The 17,432-nt window shown below is 50.3% G+C and overlaps 6 protein-coding genes across 6 annotated transcripts; 5 read left to right on the plus strand and 1 right to left on the minus strand.

Moving 5' to 3' along the window:
* Positions 1-378: 378 nt before the first annotated feature.
* Z518_10407 (uncharacterized protein) lies at positions 379-1,317 on the plus strand (the record flags this gene model as incomplete). The annotated part of the gene is made up of 1 exon (XM_013411950.1): positions 379-1,317. One exon carries the CDS (start codon positions 379-381, stop codon positions 1,315-1,317), a length of 939 nt encoding a protein of 312 aa, XP_013267404.1.
* Positions 1,318-3,470: 2,153 nt separating this feature from the next.
* Positions 3,471-5,827, plus strand: Z518_10408 (uncharacterized protein; the record flags this gene model as incomplete). Its single annotated transcript, XM_013411951.1, has 2 exons — positions 3,471-5,282; positions 5,333-5,827. The coding sequence occupies 2 exons, from the start codon at positions 3,471-3,473 to the stop codon at positions 5,825-5,827; spliced, it is 2,307 nt and encodes a 768-aa protein (XP_013267405.1).
* Positions 5,828-6,913: 1,086 nt separating this feature from the next.
* On the plus strand, positions 6,914-10,960 carry Z518_10409 (uncharacterized protein; the record flags this gene model as incomplete). The annotated part of the gene is made up of 3 exons (XM_013411952.1): positions 6,914-7,274; positions 7,323-7,554; positions 7,588-10,960. 3 exons carry the CDS (start codon positions 6,914-6,916, stop codon positions 10,958-10,960), a joined length of 3,966 nt encoding a protein of 1,321 aa, XP_013267406.1.
* Positions 10,961-11,990: 1,030 nt separating this feature from the next.
* Positions 11,991-12,338, minus strand: Z518_10410 (uncharacterized protein; the record flags this gene model as incomplete). The annotated part of the gene is made up of 1 exon (XM_013411953.1): positions 11,991-12,338. The coding sequence occupies one exon, from the start codon at positions 12,336-12,338 to the stop codon at positions 11,991-11,993; it is 348 nt and encodes a 115-aa protein (XP_013267407.1).
* A 791-nt stretch (positions 12,339-13,129) lies between these two features.
* Z518_10411 (phosphoribosylglycinamide formyltransferase) lies at positions 13,130-13,879 on the plus strand (the record flags this gene model as incomplete). Its single annotated transcript, XM_013411954.1, has 1 exon — positions 13,130-13,879. The coding sequence occupies one exon, from the start codon at positions 13,130-13,132 to the stop codon at positions 13,877-13,879; it is 750 nt and encodes a 249-aa protein (XP_013267408.1).
* Positions 13,880-15,685: 1,806 nt separating this feature from the next.
* On the plus strand, positions 15,686-17,397 carry Z518_10412 (uncharacterized protein; the record flags this gene model as incomplete). Its single annotated transcript, XM_013411955.1, has 2 exons — positions 15,686-15,829; positions 16,258-17,397. 2 exons carry the CDS (start codon positions 15,686-15,688, stop codon positions 17,395-17,397), a joined length of 1,284 nt encoding a protein of 427 aa, XP_013267409.1.
* Between the last annotated feature and the right edge of the window lie 35 nt (positions 17,398-17,432).

Consider the following 17,432-nt stretch of genomic DNA (forward strand, 5'->3'; position numbering starts at 1 on the left):
GAAAGACGCCGCTGGATGCAGTTCTTTTCGATTAATAGAGTCGAGAGGAGAATCCTCTATTCAGTAAAGATTGATGTCGAAAGACCGGGAATTTAGGGCAAAGAAGCCTTCAGCTGCCATCATTTGAGGTTCCGTGATTAAAAGCGGCGGGCGGCAAGTGAGCGCGGCCCGTTGATTTAGGACAAACTCGCCAAGACCAATCCTATGTGTATCGGGACCATTTCATTCTTCGACTCTGTGCCACCGCTTGTGCAACAATTTATCTTGTTGACTCGTCTATCGAAGCTGAGGATCATAACTTCACCCCCCAAATAACCCAAATCCTCGGCTTCTCTACTACATATCTCGTCTTCAAAGGAGTCAACTCGGTTGGAAACCATGTCCTTTACTCTAAATCAACACCTTTCCAATCCGGCTACGGCTCTCCAAGCAGCACGGCGAGCTCCTTCGATACTGGCGAAATCATCTTCTGTTAGCACGACCTTTCCTGCGTCGATGTTCAATTATGCAGACTCCACTGAACTATGGAACGATCTCGAACAGCTCCTCTACGCGTGCCTGCGCACTGGTGACGACAAGTCCGCCTTCTTATGCGTGAAAAAGCTAAGCGAAAGATTCGGAGCGACAAATGAAAAAGTCATGGCTTTGAAAGGGTTGTATCAGGAAGCTGTGGCGACGGACGAAGCAGCATTGAAGACAATATTACAAGATTACAACAAGATCCTAATGGACAACCCCATGAATGTTCCAATTCATAAAAGACGAATTGCTCTGATCAAAAGTCTGGGAAGGCATCAAGATGCTATCACGGATCTGGTGGAATTTGTGGATTCTTTCCCTACTGACATGGAGGCCTGGTGTGAACTGAGTGACCTATACTACTCTCAGGGGTGCAGTTCACAGGCAATCTTCTGCCTGGAAGAGGCCATCATCATCACTCCCAATGCATGGAACCTTCATGCAAGACTTGGTGAGCTCGAATATATGGCTGGGCTATCATCCACGGAGACTACTGAGGGCCAGAAGCACCTGACGCAGGCGGTACAACGATTTAGCCGAAGCATTGAACTATGCGACGATTATCTTCGGGGATTCTATGGACTCAGGCTCGCTACGGACAAGCTGCTACAGACGAGCATGACGCCAAAAGGGAACAGTAACTTGGTCATCCCCCCCGAGAAGTTGCAGAGGTTAAACCGGTTGGCTACATCGAAACTGGACGCCATCGTCGAGGAACGCAGCTCGCGAAGATCACCTGGAGGTGACCAGTCAGAAGTCCTCGCTGCTCAGGAACTACTGAGCAAGTCAGAAAATTGAACCAGCTACCAGGATAGCGAACACAACGATAACCGGTCAGCAGGCTTTCTCCGAATAAGAAGACAGCGAAAACGCCACCTACGTCCGAACATACCCTTTCTCCTTCATCGAAGGCCCGACAATGCGAAAGGTTCCTGCAGAGGGCCGGACGTCCACGATGAAAATCATGGTTCGTAGGAGATCATGTAAGATGCGGGCCTTTCCACTAGCGTGATGTAACAAGAGGCAAAAAGTTGGGCAGCAGTCGAAGACCGACCGACGTGGCAGATTTTCTGAGGGTGCCTCAATTGTCGCAGCACCCAACCCATAACGAATTACACTGTCGGTTCATCACGTGTGGGTCTCGCTCATTGTTGTCTCTATTTTAGAGCCCTTGGAGCCTCGCCCTTGTGCCGCACTACGAACCACGCGGCCAGCCCACCGACGATTATCCAGTGGTTGAATCCGAGGTTTTTGTTGGGAGCATCACCTCACCATGGGTGAAGCCGGCTTGAGATGATTAATTTAGTGGCCGTGAGTCACGAAGAATGGGGAGCCGGCTGGCAACTGGGACGATGCAGTTGTCTGGGTTTCCCGCTATATAGAATCGAGAATGGCATACGAATCGAGGAGGTCAAAACAAATTTTCTCCTCGACGACAGCTCAATGTAGATCTTATCTCCTCCGGCTGGAATTGTTTCTGTTCTCGACGCGACCATCTTCCATTGCACTTCAAGTCTCCTTGCCTTGAAGGAGCCCTCAATGTCTCATAATTTCCGAGTATATCACAACCAGAGAAAGGCAGCGCGCAAGAAGCGCTTACTAGATCCAACCCCTTACAGATCCTCTGCATCCTGGGCAGGAATTTCTGTGTCACAGTGCGTCACCTGAGTTACGCCAAAAAGACCCTGCGAGTTTGTTGTGGTGACGATCTCCTGTCGCCAACACATCTTGCTTCTTCTTCTCTTTTCAACTGTTGAGGGTGGCTGCAACTCTTTTTACTCTCTTTTTGCGTTGTTTTCAAATCCCGAGATCGACACTTGGATGGCATCGGACGTTTATGTTCTAAACGCTGTGCTAGAGGCTTGATCTTGACCCAGATTTGTGAGACGAGTATAGACAAAAAGGGAAAAAAGAGAGTTTATTGAGATTCCCAACCAACAGGCAAAACAAAAGCATTGATATAGGCATTCAGGGTTGCACCTGGAACACATCTCTTATTGCTGCAAGGCGGTGGTTGAGAGCACATCGGAGTCGATCCTGTGGGTATTGCTCAACGGAGCGTTGTCGTTTTCATCATCGTCGCAGGAGTGCAAGGAGACAGAGTTGGGCACACAGTCCGAAGGCTGAGCGCGCTTGTTATTGTCATCGGGGGTCTAACTGCCCCACCTTGAATTTTGCAGCCTGAATCTGCTGGATTTGACCTGGACCCCGACTTTGGATCTTGAGCGAAGGGGGGTTTCCACCGCCCGCAGTCACTGCAGTCACCTGCCGCCATTCCAATACCTGCACCTGTTGGCCGCAAACACGGGAGCATTTCACAGCACTGCACCCTCTGCTATTATTTGCAGCGCCAGTGGTGGGCTTCATTGGGCAGCATTTTGGTTTCCCCCCGTTTCTTGCCTAAGACATTCCACTCGTGATTGTCACCACCGCTGGCGGTTGTCAGTTTGTTGTTCGACTCACCTCACCTCCTCCGCTTCACGCTTCCCTCCCACTGTCAACAAATTTCTTCTCCTATTCAAACCTCAGCCTGGGTCGACAAATCATCCTCGTTACCAAACCGCTGTCCTCCTTACCACATACGTCGGATTCATTGTTGTTGCCACCGGCCTGCTCTACTCGGCTTGTCGCATATGCAACCTCTGTCTCTGCCTCTGGCCGTTTCCTTCTTTCCCCGCGGATCCACCTGTTCGGAACATCGCTTTCGCAACTCGCGAGCGGTCCTCACGCCAGAAGCAAATTTCTCTCAACCACCATTTGATCTGAAGGGCCTCTTTGCTTCACATATACACTGGACCTGGCCATTTGGACGGTTCCTACAGCCTCAAGTCAGCCCTTTTGTTGGTCCGGTTAGCATCCCTTGAAACTAACAAACCTTCCAAGGCTATCTCGTTCAGCCTCCCTCTGGGGTAGGTTGAACGCGGTAATTCCTTGACCTCACTCAGTTTCTAATGGGGTGCGTCGTCTACCTCAATTCTTCTGTCAATGCTGACTCTCCTTTTCCTAGGTCGTCCAGCCGTCATAGCCACACCCACATCGACATTACTCACGTTCGCTCTCCTTCCCGAACCCCCTCTCCAGCCTCTCAAGACGACGAGCTCCACGAAAACGGTGTCCAAGTTTCTCCGGCTGAAATCTCCCCTCAATATTCTGTCATTCAACCAACCCAGAGCCAGAGTGGTTCCTCATCCCTGCCTGGTGACTTCCAGGTGGTCTTTCCCAACGAACTTCCCGAAGGCGATGGCTCAGACTCTGCGTCAAGAGTAGATCCTCGTGAAAGGGCTCAACAATACGATTCGAGATCCAATTCTACACGGCGACAGCCATCTCACCGTCGACAAGCTCTCCGTGAACAAACTCGCAGTCGACCCAGGGAACTACAGGAAACATCCCCGACCGAGAGCGGTGACTCAACCGAGGAGTTTCTTGCCAGGCGGGATTTGGGGTCTGGTATGCCTCGGCCTCAATCCTACTATGGGCACAACGGGTACACCCACAGCAGTTCTTCTGGATCATATGCATATCCCGCTGTGCCACCCTCAAATCAGGTGATTCCTCTTCAACCACAGCCAATGGCCGTGCCTTATCCACCACATTATCCCCACGTGGCGGGAGGTCAACCGATGCCATACGCAGGGTTTTCCGGAGGCTATAGTCATCATGCTCCGTCTCAAGTGAGCTCGCCATATACGTCGTCTCCATATGGGGCGCCTACCATCGTCAACTATGGTGGTCCACCACCTCCAGGGGGCTATTTCACACCACAATATGCCCCTCAATTCGGTGGGCAACAGTATCCACCACAGTACCTGCAATATCCCCAGCAAATGCCTTTACCTTTCGTGGATTACCGCATGCCCATGGCGCCTTCACCACAGCCGGGCTCTGCCAATGCCTCTGCCGACAAACTTGAAGCAGAAAAGAAGACTGATCCGGAAGATATGTTCAAACGCTTTGCGGACCTGATGAAAGAAGAACGCGCTCAAGCCGAATTGAGCAAAGAAGCGCAGGCTGCTGAAAAAGCCAAGATTGAAGCAGAACGGGCCGAACAAGAAAGTCGCATTCGGGAACAAGCTCTTCGTCAAGCAGAGGAAAAGGCTCGACAAGATGCGTTGCGGGCCGAAGAAGAAAAACGAATTCGAGATCAGGCTCTGATCCAGGCGGCTGAGAAAGCCCGGGCTGAAGCCGAAGCCGCAGCCGCACGAGCGGCCGAAGAGCGACGAATTCGAGAGGAGGCAGTATTGGCCGCAGAAGCTAAGGCTCGGGCTGATGCCGCCGCTCTTGCCGAACGCATGGCAGCCGAGCAAAGAATTCGAGAGGAAGCCCGACAAGAAGCGATCCGCGCCTATGAAGAAAAGGTCCGGCAAGCTGCGGAGCAAGCCGCGAGGGAGCAGCAGATCCGCAAGGAGGCGGCCGAAGCAGCGTTGAAAGCAGCTGCTGAAGAGGCTGCCGCCAAAGCAGAAAAAGCAGCCGCAGAGAAAAAGATCGCCGACGAGGCCGCTGCAGCTGCTAAATCCGCAGCGGAAAAGGAAGCCGCCGATGCGGCCGCTGCTGCGCAAGAAGAGGCCAAAAAGGTCAAAGAGGAAGCTGAGGCTAAGCTTAAAGAAGCCGAAGAGGCGGCGGCCAAGGCAAAGGCTGAGGCAGAAGAAGCAGAGAAGAAAGCGGCCGCCGCAGCGCCTCCCGAGAAAAAACCTCCAGTCAGGTTCAAAGACGCGATTGGACGCAACTATAATTTCCCGTGGGAACGATGCTGTCGATGGAGGGTAAGCAACTCGGATCATTTTCCTGAAACGCCGAAACTGACATTTCGTAGGACATGGAAAGTCTGATCAACCAGGCTTTTGCCCATATTGATGGCCTTGCGGAGCACGTTATGAATGGACGCTATGATCTGATTGGGCCTGACAAAGAGATCATCATGCCCGGGTACTGGGAGTCCACCATCGAGCCCGATATGCAGATAACAATGATGTTATGGCCAATTCCTGAGCCCAAGAAGGAGGAGGAGGTTCCGGCGCCTTCTGAAATTGTCGATCCCGATGCGATCTTGAATCTGGACGAAATTCTCAACCCCAAAGAGAAGAAAAAGGGTGTGTCTCCATCTCCCCTGAGGGTCTATTTTCCATATCTCACCCCGAATTCTGCTTTAGGAACCACCAAAAAGAAAAAGCCTGGAGGGCTAGCGTCGTGGATGCTGGGAGGGGCCCCCAGTCGGTCTGGGCGGTCTTTAAAAGGTGAAAAAAAGCCTGATGTAGCCGCTAGATCCCAGCACGGCGCCACTGACCAGAGTGCATGCGCCGTTATGTGAGTGGTCTTCCTGGAGGTTGACGATGTGAGTCGGATAGATTGGCGAATTATGGGTTATTGGGGCTTGAGGAGAAGTGACAAAAAGAGGTGGAAGCTTGGGTGGCCTTGTTCTTTTTTCATCCATTGCAGCACCAGACACCTGGATAACGGTTACGTCTCTCTCTCTCTCGAATCTCCTTCCCCATCTACGAACCAATTGACGGCGATTTACGACATGAACCAAAGGGGAGCCTCTCGCATAGGCTACTTTCAGGAGGCATGGCTTTATCCTCTCGAATCATTCGGGATTGGTTTTTCATGCTTCAAGGGGACGAGATGCAGCGGATGAATCTTTCTCATATGTTGTGACGATTTTACGAACCTGAAAAAAGATGGATTTAGCGGGAGTTTTCGACAACAATGTGGGAATTAGCGATGTTGATGACAAACAAAGCTTGCAACGGGAGTGAGCGTATGTTTCAATGACATTCTTTGGAATGTGAATGTCACTTAATTTCGAGGCCATTGGGATCATATCATGCCCGGGCGTTTGTTGCGGCTTGACTTTGCGAGATACCCACATTCAGGTCAGTGAAATGGTTGGCCAGGCTACGGCTTCCTCGGTAGAACGAGGAGATGTAGCAATGAAATGGATAAAAAGAGGAATTTGTATCAAAATCCATCAAACTTCTCTGAATAGGCCCTTCCCAAATAGTGATTGCCCAACGGTATATTTGTTTTCCTCCACTCGGTTGAGATCTCACTAAGCAGGTCACCTGATCGGCTGGACGCTTCATCCTCAGCAAAAAGATATTTATTCGAATCCCAAGCTAGAGCCTATTCACGGTCACGATCCTGAGCTTTTTCTTTTCGTTTTCATTTTGCTTCTCTCAAGGCTCCGGCTGTTGGGATTCCGAAGTCGCGATCGCAGACCAAACTGAGGCTGAGGGAAGAGTTGGGCTTGCAGCACGCGACCCCGGTTCCAGTCAAGTCAATATCATCTGTCCACTTACCAACCTATGATTACTTGAACACTCCAGAGACATATGCTGCGTCTTGACCTGGAAATGCAGCGCAGATTGCGTTGCATCCGGTAGTTCTGGACGCCATGTCGACCCGAGTCTTGATCCGCGACTATCCTCACCGGACTCTGGCATTAGCAACCGACAAGCACGTCCTTGTCTTTCGACACTCTCACACTCAGCCAGATAATGGCCGGTCATCAAGCTCGACCAGTTTGCCCTTGCCAAATGCGAATCGGTCCGGTGTGACTCCTCGATGCATGGTTGAATTTGGCGAGAAGTCAGCAATCGACCTAACTCATTTCCATTCCGTGACTACTGCTAAGGGCACTTTGGGCCTCATCACTCTCAACAATGATGTCTTTGTTTGTGTCATTACGGGCTCAGAAGAGGTAGCGACAGTGAGGCCGGGTGAGACAGTTCAAAAGATTTATGCTGTGGAATTCTGTAAGAGACTCCTCCTTCTAAGACCAATCTTCCCTCACTGATTTTCAGACTGTCTCAATCGTGTTGATTACGATCACACTCACGGCACCTACCCAAATCCGTATCCTGGTCAAATGTTTTATTCGGATGATGTTGATTATGGTGGAGGCTATGATCAAGTCGACTCAACCGCGGAGCATCCATTCCATGCATTAAGGAAACTTCTCAGCAATGGAAACTTTTACTATAGCGTCGATTTCGACCTAACTCGTCGACTCCAAGACCGGTTCGTTGATTCCTGGTCTGCGAGACGGAAGACTAACAAAAGGCGCAGGGCCGAAGCCGATGCCGCTGTGGACATATCCGGCCTTGATGAAGGTCTTCTCTGGAACTCATACATGATTGATCCTCTCCTCAAATTCCGCAGTAGGCTGGCGGATCATGAGCGGAATGCCTTGGATCACTCTCGCCTCCTCACTTCTGCGATTCGAGGATTTGTTAAAACTCTGACCATTCCTCCATCTACGTCGCCAATCCGGAGTTGTGCTCCGGGCCCACCCACCACTTTGACCGTCATCTCTAGGCTTTCATCTAGACGAGCGGGGACACGCTTCAATTCTCGCGGCATTGATGACGATGGAAATACTGCAAATTTCGTCGAGACGGAAACTGTGTTCTGGTCATCGATTGGCCTGTGTTTCTCTTATACCCAGATCCGTGGGAGCATACCAATTTTCTGGGAAAGTTCGAGCAGTTTGATACCTGGACAACAGAAAATTCAAATCACACGGTCTCCGGAAGCTACCCAGCCCAGTTTTAATAAACATTTTGCGACCTTGGAAAGGACGTATGGAGCCGTGCACATCATCAATCTCCTCAGCGCGTTCAAGCCGGGGGAGGTTGAGCTCACAGAGCGATACCGGTACCACGTGAACAGGAGTCCCCTCCGCCGTCACGAGGAAGGCGAAATGGAAGAACACCACTTACTTCGCGAGACAGAATTCGACTTCCATGAACGCACCAAGGGAGCTAGCGGCTATGAAGGGGCGAAAGCCATCCGGCCATATCTGAAATCGAGCGCAGAATCGTTCGTCTATTTTCTCTCTGAAGAGATTGAAGAGGAAACTGTCATTCACGGCAGGAGGTTGCGTTCAAGGAGACCGATTGTGATCATGCAGCAAAACGGAGTGTTTCGCGTCAATTGTCTGGACTGCCTCGACAGAACGAATCTCGTACAAGGAATTCTCAGTCAAATGGCTCTCGAGCTCTTCTTGTCACATCGGGACGAACGAGGAAATTCCGACTTCTGGATGCGCCATTCAGCCCTTTGGGCGGATAATGGTGATGCGCTGTCCAAAATTTATGCTGGCACAGGAGCCCTGAAGAGCTCCTTTACTCGACACGGCAAGATGAGTCTCGCTGGCGCTATTGCCGATGCCAGGAAGAGTGCCACCCGTCTTTACGTCAATCACTTTGAAGACAAAAATCGACAGAATACGGTTGATCTTTTGTTAGGCCGGCTGGTTGGCCAGAACGGTGTGGATCTATTTGATCCTGTCAATGACTGGGTTGTTGCGGAAGTGGGGAGACGAAGAGCTGAATTTGAAACAAGAGATCAAATCCGGGTTGGCATGGGCACATACAACCTGAACGGCAGGACCTCGGGATCCCAAGAAGATCTAAGCCCTTGGCTGAAGATCCGCGGCGTGGACCTGGATATTGTGGTCGTGGGATTCCAGGAGCTCGTCGAACTGAGCCCACAACAGATCATGAGTACAGACCCGAATCGCCGAATGTTATGGGAGACGACGGTCAGAAATTCACTCAACGGATATTTTGGCAATGAGAAATCCGACGCACCACCTACAAAGGATGACGAATATGTTCTTCTCCGAAGCGGACAACTGGTCGGAGCTGCGCTGATGGTTTTCGTTCGTTCAAGCATTCTCGGCCGAATCAAAAATGTTGAAGGGGCGGTCAAGAAGACTGGTATGAGTGGTATTGCCGGAAACAAAGGTGCTGTTGCCATCCGAATGGATATTGAAAGCACTTCCGTCTGTTTCGTTACGGCACATTTGGCTGCGGGGTTCGCCAACTACGAAGAACGAAATCGCGATTACAATACAATTACCTCTGGACTGAGATTTCAACGAAATCGGAGCATTGAAGACCATGAAATCGTTGTTTGGGCGGGAGACTTCAACTACCGAATTGGCCTGGGTTACGAGAGGGTCAAAGCTCTGATTAACGAGGCAATCATTGGCCCAGAGAAGATCCGGGAAGAAGCTTTGGGAAAGCTCTACGAGAATGATCAGTTGAACATCCAAATGGTGGTGGGAAATTGTTTCAACTACTATCGAGAAGGACGTGTGAAATTTCTTCCCACTTACAAATACGACATCGGCAAGGACGAGTTCGATTCAAGCGACAAACAACGCATACCGGCTTGGACGGATCGAATACTGTGGAAGGTCAATCACCAAAGTAACATTGTGGACGGCAGTGAGGTATTTGGCACTCAAATGAGGCAGCTGGAGTATGACAGTGTCATGAGCATGAGGTTTAGCGACCACAGGCCTGTTTACGCGATATTTGAAATGGGAATTCGGGTAGTGGATGAGGAGAAGAAGGACGCCTTGACGAAGAAACTATACATGAAGAAAGCCAAGGAGATGAAAATCAAAGCAAGCGATTCAACCGAGGATTTTGAGGATATTGGAAGTGACGACGAGGAGACTGAAAGTCTCATGGGATATCAAAGCATCCAAGAAGGTCTGCCCCCGGCAAGCAGCGACAAGAGAAAATGGTGGTTGGATGGCAATAAGGGAGCTCGAAGTACCATCCGACCTCCTAAGGAGGGTATGATGTTGAGGAAAAATCGTCAAGGAAATCCCTGGAAAGAAGGTGGGGAGGACGACTGGGTGGAAGTCGAGAGGCCTCCCATCATGGACAACAATAAACCTGGCAGCGGAGCTCCGAGCAGGAAGCCTGAACCGCCTCCTGCAAGAGGCCGGAGACGGATGGTTCCTCCCGCATGGGAAGGGGACAGAGCCGTGCCATCAACGCAGACGAGGCCCGAAGCTGCCACGGAGATGAAATCCATGCGACGACCAACACCACCGATACCGCGATCTCAAGCTCGTTCGACAAGTGTGACATCATTACCTATCCGCTCTTCGTCAACAGCCACAAAGAAGCAACCACCACCAAAACCAGTGAAGCCATCAACTCTTAGCACTTCGTCACGTCAAGTGGATGTCCCACCAGTCAGCCCTCTTCCTGGCCCGGCCCTCCCACGCCCGGCGAGTATTTCGCGCTGTGATGTCGTAGCATCTCCTGACGATGTACCCCCGCCACTGCCCAAACGTACAGGAACAGCCAGCTCAACTGCTTCCTTCGTCAGTGCGTCCGACTCCGTTGTACCCGCGTCGATCTCCGGTGGTATAGGCAAAGGTCCACCTCCAACGCCGCCTCCGTCACGAGTTTCGCAGCTTCATCAGAGACTGCGTGACGGCAGTGGAGGTAGCGTGTCATCCCAGCCGACCTTATTAAGGCAGACCTTCGATCCTGAAGCCGGACCTCCTTTGCCCCCTAGGACGAATACGAACGGTAATGCCGTATCGAAAACAAATGGAGGGCTGATGGATGAAGATGACAGCGCCAGCAGGGGCGAGCTAGCTAGGTACAAGCCTCTTCTGCCGGATTGAATCTCAGAGTTCTCTCGGTGATCTCGTCGACTACGCACTGGACCAGTGATGATGAAAATTGAGGAAATGGTAAATGATAAAAAAGTAACTCGATTCGGTTACGAAAGTACTTATGACAATTCAGCGTCATGCGGATAGCTATGTAAGATACACCGTGTATCTATCAGCCTTGTCGTCCCCCTTCCTAACGTCCCGGAAGGAAAACCATGCGAATTCAACCTGTGCTTCTCCCGGCTTAATCATATTCATCAGTATGGTCCAGTCCACTCCGCAGCAACTAGCCTCATCTATTCAATAATCCTCAGGGGTTGGTCTCGATCTCGGTCTCGGTCTCTCCTTTCCCTCTCCCTCTCCCCCTCTGCCATGCTTTTTCTCCTCGTTTCCCGAATCTGACTGTCTGAAGAACCACCCACTGCAGTCAACAGCTCGCCAACCCTGTATGGATATCTCTTCCTCCAGTTCCACGACTTCTCTAGCCAAGTCAGGTCATCATCGGAGTCACCGAAGACGCCGAGAGCGTGCGTCCTGAAGGTAGAGAAGAGGATGAGTGCGAGGAGAGATGCTGGTCAGGTGTATCTTGGGTTAAGAAATATGATATGACCAGAACCTAGCGAGGATAGTATGGTCTTGTGCTTTGAGATCAGGAAGGGTGGTGTGGAAGGGAAGATCGTGGAATGAGCAAAACGGGCAGCGTGAGCGAAGAAAATAGTTTGCTCTTCGAAAATATAGAATAGTTCCTGGTCCTTATGCCTGGTCTTCACTTTTCTTCAATTCCCTCAGTTCATACTGGTAAAATGGGTCGTTGAGGCATTAAATATAAATGATGAATCGATGATCAATTTTCTTAAGCGTACCCGAGTTCACATCCTGGTCCCAACTTGAGTAAAGACCCTCACAGGTGGAGCGTGTTGCACCGCGGTGCTCGGGGACCAGGTGCTTTTCAGGCTTCTACTTGAGCCTCGCTTTTCATTTTCGCCGGCATCCGTATGTCCTTTCCATATTTTTCATCCATGTCATGGTCCATCGCCTCTCATTCACCAGGCCGATGAGCTTTTCGACTCTCATCCAGTAATCTGACTTCACGCTCTAAAGATTTGATCTCCCGATTTTTCTGGTCCTTGATGTCTTCCGTCTCAAGCGTCAGCCATGTCCAATAGGCGATCTGGTAGCTGAGGAAGGCGAGCGTCAGCGATTTAAAAAGGGCACGGCCGTACACTTTGTAGAAGTTCACGGGTTGCTCGGGGGAGGTATTGGATGCGGATTTGGGTTGGCGGAGGGGAGGGGTGGTGTTGAGGCTTCGGCTGGTACTGCGGAAGGGAACGGTATAGGTTAAGGGTTGCGTTGGGCGCAGCAGTGTGGATATTCGGAAAGGCTTCATTGTTGTTGTGTTCCTGGAGTTGCCCGGGCTGCGTCAAGTCACATCCCGAAGCCCTCAGTTCATCTGGTGCATAGACAAGAGAAGCTCTACGCAATTTCTGAGAGCGTTGTCACGCACGTGACTGTGATCGGCTCTGGGTGTGATAGTGGTAACCTGATGAACTACTAGCAGCTAGCTATTGCATGGCGAGCCATAAAGGCAGCTGTGCTTTTGCAGATGCTAAGCAACCGAACAGGATTTAGCACCGTGACCAACCTCCTGGGCATTTTATCGGAAGCAATAGCATATGCGGGTCTAATGTACCTACAGACGGCACTATGAGAGGTACTTCGGTAGCAAGATGTGCTTCTACTGGGTACCAACCCTGGGTTTAGGCACCAGCCAGGCACTGACAAGGGGCTTGCCAGGTACCTCCTCCGTACAGTTTTGGAGGGGCTAGTGCTCGAGGAACTGCGGCTGCTCCCTTTCCGGATTCCCTAGCAGGACCTCCTGCAGCTATCATTCCATTTGCTCTTCTCGAGTCAATTGCATGTCCTGGCGCCGCGACTTTATTGAATGTAATTCAGGTCGATGTAACGACTCCCAACTTTTCTTTTCCTGCTCTTCAGGACCATGTAATAACAAATACCTGAGTCACACTGTTACTCATTCCAGCTCTTGCGTTTGCTCCCCCTGGCCGACTTTTTCCTTCTCCTATCAGTCCTTACCCTGTCATATTTTCTCTTCTCTACCCCTCTTCTATCAACCTCCCTGTTGATTCGAAGACCTTCTATGCTCTTATCTTTGTCGACATGGCTTCCGTCAAATCCATTCCCACCGATAAAACTCGGGCATATAGTACATCTTCCTCCTTCAACCTCACTGTCCTCATCTCGGGCTCAGGAACCAACCTCCAAGCCCTTATCGACGCCTGCGGCCAGGCACCTCCGTCCAAAAACAAACCCCCTCCCCGACGTACTCTCCCCCATGCTGAGATCAATCATGTCATATCCAATCGTCGTGAAGCCTATGGACTGGCTCGCGCCCAGGATGCACACATTCCTGTGACATATCATAACCTCATGTCATACAAGAAAAAGCATCCTGACACAGAGGAAGGCATTCGGGCTGCGCGGAGCCATTATGACGCCGATCTAGCCCAGAAAATCCTCACCCATATTCCTTGTCCTGATCTGGTCATTTGCGCAGGCTGGATGCATATCTTGTCTCCGACTTTCATCAATGCTCTCTCCTCGGCCAATGTGCCCATCATAAACCTACATCCCGCATTGCCCGGAAAATTCAATGGCGCAGACGCGATCGGACGTGCATATGAAGCGTTCCAACGCGGAGAGATCTCCAATACGGGCGTCATGGTTCATTATGTCGTGGACGAGGTGGATATGGGTCAACCTGTTTTGGTAAAGGAAGTAGAGATCAAATCAGAAGATACTCAGGAAGACCTCGAAGAAAGGATACATCAAGTCGAGTGGAAACTCATTGTTGAGGCTACAGGCAAAGTCCTGGCGGAGTTGGAGGAGAAGAGACGATCAGAGAGTTGAGTCCTTAACATTTGGACTAAATTCGACGACGGAAATTTGAAGTTGCAAAATTGTGGGGGGGGGAAGAAATATTCCCACAGGGAAGGGGGGAAAAAAAAAAAAAGAAAAAAAGTCAGTACGTTGAATGAGCGCGGTGTTTTTGGATTTTTGGGAACGGCGTGAGGAAGGAGAGTTGGAATTCCAAAAGACTAGCAATGTTCCAGTCTGTTTGCGGTCAAGGATTGGTCTTCTTCGACTTTGAGGATGAAAAGAAGGAAAATAAGAACGAAGCAAAGCAAATGGTAGATGAATGTTACTGAACGGCCGGATTCTGATGAAAGGGAATGGGGTTGATGGGTGAGATGAATTCTCAACGGCCTCGGGGTGGAGATTGGGACGTATCAAGATATATACATAGGCTTTCTTTTGTTTCTCTCCTGCTGGTATTCTGGGTGTGCTTAGTTTACGGATCCCGGTAAGGCTAAGGAAGGCTGAGGAAGGCTGACATTTGGTCAAGGGAAAATTTCGGTATCTTGATGACAATACTTAGCTTCTATTCGATTCCCTTTGTAAAGGAGATGAAATACATGTTCGGACAATTGAATATCCTTTCAACAACGGAGACCCTAGCAACCACAAAGGTGGTCAAAATATGATATAGAACAAGGTGAGACAATTGAACTCCCTGCTTATCTAGCTTCGAGGCCGCGGCTTTTGTCTCTTGTTCCTAACACAGAACTGTTCGGACAGAGTGTGTACTATCCGGTCTCAGTTGCTGTATAAAAATGTCGCTTGTTGCAGATCAACATTTTAGTACCGAGTACGACCCCAGGTAAGGCTGCCTAAGCAGGAGACTCGTTTCATCATGTATTGGAATTTGTTCGTTTTGATTTTCTTTGGCAGTGTCTGCCTATTCGGGACCCTCTCCTCATCTCTACTTTGTAGTCTCTCTTCAGAAGAATCATTCCATCATCACAGTCAACATTGCGGATATCGATTGAAAGCAGTCGTAGCCGCCAGATGTACTTCTTGTGATGGGACCCAATGGCCCCTTCAGAATCCCCAAGACGCAAGCTCAAGGTTCATGTTCGATGGCACCCATTGACCGTCCTGAAACGGCTGGGGCGGAGATTGAACGCAGTTCGCTCCAACAGGACCATTCATATACGTCGATATCACTTGCTTCAAAGCCACCGTCAAATCGTCTCAAGACCCGGAAAGTGCTGATTCCTTCACAACCGTTTTCGAAGCCGAGGCCGCAAATGCAGATGTGTACGATGCCGTTATAGCTGCTACCTTGCCTTAGGTCTTGAAGGGAGCTTATCTGCAACTTCTTCGCCTACGGTCATTCTGGAAGTGGAAAAAAACACACAATCATCGGTTACGGCTACGATCATCATACTTGCTGGCCCCAAACTCCGCGCGACCGGGTCGTCTTCTGTGCATGAGCAAAGTTCCCGCACTCATGGAACTTGAGGCAGTAAGCAAAAGCATTGCTTGACGCGCGTGACGCTGTCATCGAACGGCAATTGGAGCTTGTACCAGTTTGAAAGCGAGCCACCGGCATCTACCTGGAAGAAATGGCCAAGTCCTTGGATCAAAACTTCTGACGGCAAATATATCCCAAATCCAGATTGTCCGCCCAACTAGGTACGCATTGACGAAGCAGAGGGAAAGAAAAAAGAGTCTGAAGCATACCTGACAAGGGCAGAGGAGGTCGTTGCCCAAGTGTTTGTATCTAGCCCATATCCGTATCTAGGGGGAAAGTTCGTCTTCGTGGATTTGGCCGGATTTGAATACTTTGATCGAGCAACAGGATCCGTTGCGATGAAAGCTCAACAAACTCCACAAGAACGACCGAAGGCTAGACAGATCAATTCGGATCTATTTCCCGTGGAAGAGGTCATTCGTGCCCGTGCACTAGACCAGACACGAATCCTCTTCCCGTCTGCCCTCTCACCATGGCATTGGGTAAGCATTTGCTGGACGCTGAAGACAGCTCTTCCGACATGATTCTCACGGTTTCTCCTTCATCTGATCAACGCTCGGCCACTAACGAGTACACTGAAACATGGGAACCTGGTGGATGTTGCAAGGAGGGGATTCGCCTATTGCGGTGAAATAACACCGATGAAGAATGGAATGCATGTTTCTTTGGATGGATTTTAAATTTAATGAATATACCGGATCCCCGATAACTGAATATCCGCCCGCCCAGGACTGTGTTACTGTAAGCAACGCCCCCTCATGTTAGGAGCTATCCGAAGACATACGTTTGCTTCTAACCCTCTGTGGCTCACCGGAGTCCGAATACGTGGGCCTCTGCGAACTCTAGGCTGAAAGAGAATACATAACCTAGAGATGGCTCCTCTTCCGGTACGACCTCTACAAAACCACAGGTCATCATCATGAGCGACCAAGTATATCTGGTGTCTCCTAAGAAGGCTCCTGAGCTGCACATTCCAGCCTCATCATCCTGCGTAGATGTCCGCCTTATCGACACCACTACATATGGAAAGGTTCCAGCTTCACTTGTCTTCACTCCTGCTCTACCAGGCTATGATATGTTCACCTTCCCATCTTATTCATTCCTCATCAGCAACAGCAACAGTAATAAACATGTCTTGTTTGACTTGGGCATGCGAAAAGATTGGGAAACCGCCCTTCCTCCCAAGACCGTCGGTTTCGTAAAGCAATACATGCCATTTACCATTGAGGCAAATCTCCACGAGACCCTCGACGAAGATGCAGGACATCTAGGGATCACATCTCAATCAATTTCTACTGTGATTTGGTCCCATCACCATTTTGACCATCGAGGTGACATAACGGCATTCCCTTCAACGACAGAGCTGGTCGTCGGCCCGGGCTTCACCAATGAATACGTTCCAGCATATCCCACCAATCCAGAAAGCAGTATTCTCGAGACCGAGCTTCAAGGACGCCCAATACGCGAACTGGACGATGCTTCATTCACTCTCAAGATTGGTCAATTGCCCGCTCACGACTTATTTGGCGACGGGTCGTTCTATATTCTATCAGCACCGGGACATACCATTGGCCATCTTTGCGCGTTAGCTCGTGTGTCGAATACACCCATTCCCTCGTTCGTATTCATAGGAGGGGACTGTGCCCATTACCCGGGCATCTTCAGACCGACAGAATACCTCCCACTCCCCAAAGAGGTACCAGCCGCGCCCGGATCACGTTTTGGAGTCGCCCCTTGTCCTGGAATGTGGATTCAAGAATACGTACATCCGAAGAAAAGTGCCACCGAGCCTTTCTTGGGACCGAACGCAGGAGTGAATGAACACCCAGAGCAAGCCGACCATAGTGTCTCGGCCATGGAAGAATTTGACGCCAATGAAGATATCCTAGTGTGTATTGCCCATGACCCGGCGCTGCTTGGGAACGTGGACTTCTATCCCAAGAAATTGAACGATTGGAAGAAACAGGAGAAGAAAGAAGCGGTCAAGTGGAGCTTTTGCGGTGATTTTGATGTCAGGGCCGCAAAGAAGTCTGCTGCTATCGGCAGTTGAATTTTTGAAATTCATCCATGGTCAGAACCTCGCAT

Source organism: Rhinocladiella mackenziei (assembly GCF_000835555.1).
Source record: "Rhinocladiella mackenziei CBS 650.93 unplaced genomic scaffold supercont1.9, whole genome shotgun sequence".
NCBI lineage: Eukaryota > Fungi > Ascomycota > Eurotiomycetes > Chaetothyriales > Herpotrichiellaceae > Rhinocladiella > Rhinocladiella mackenziei.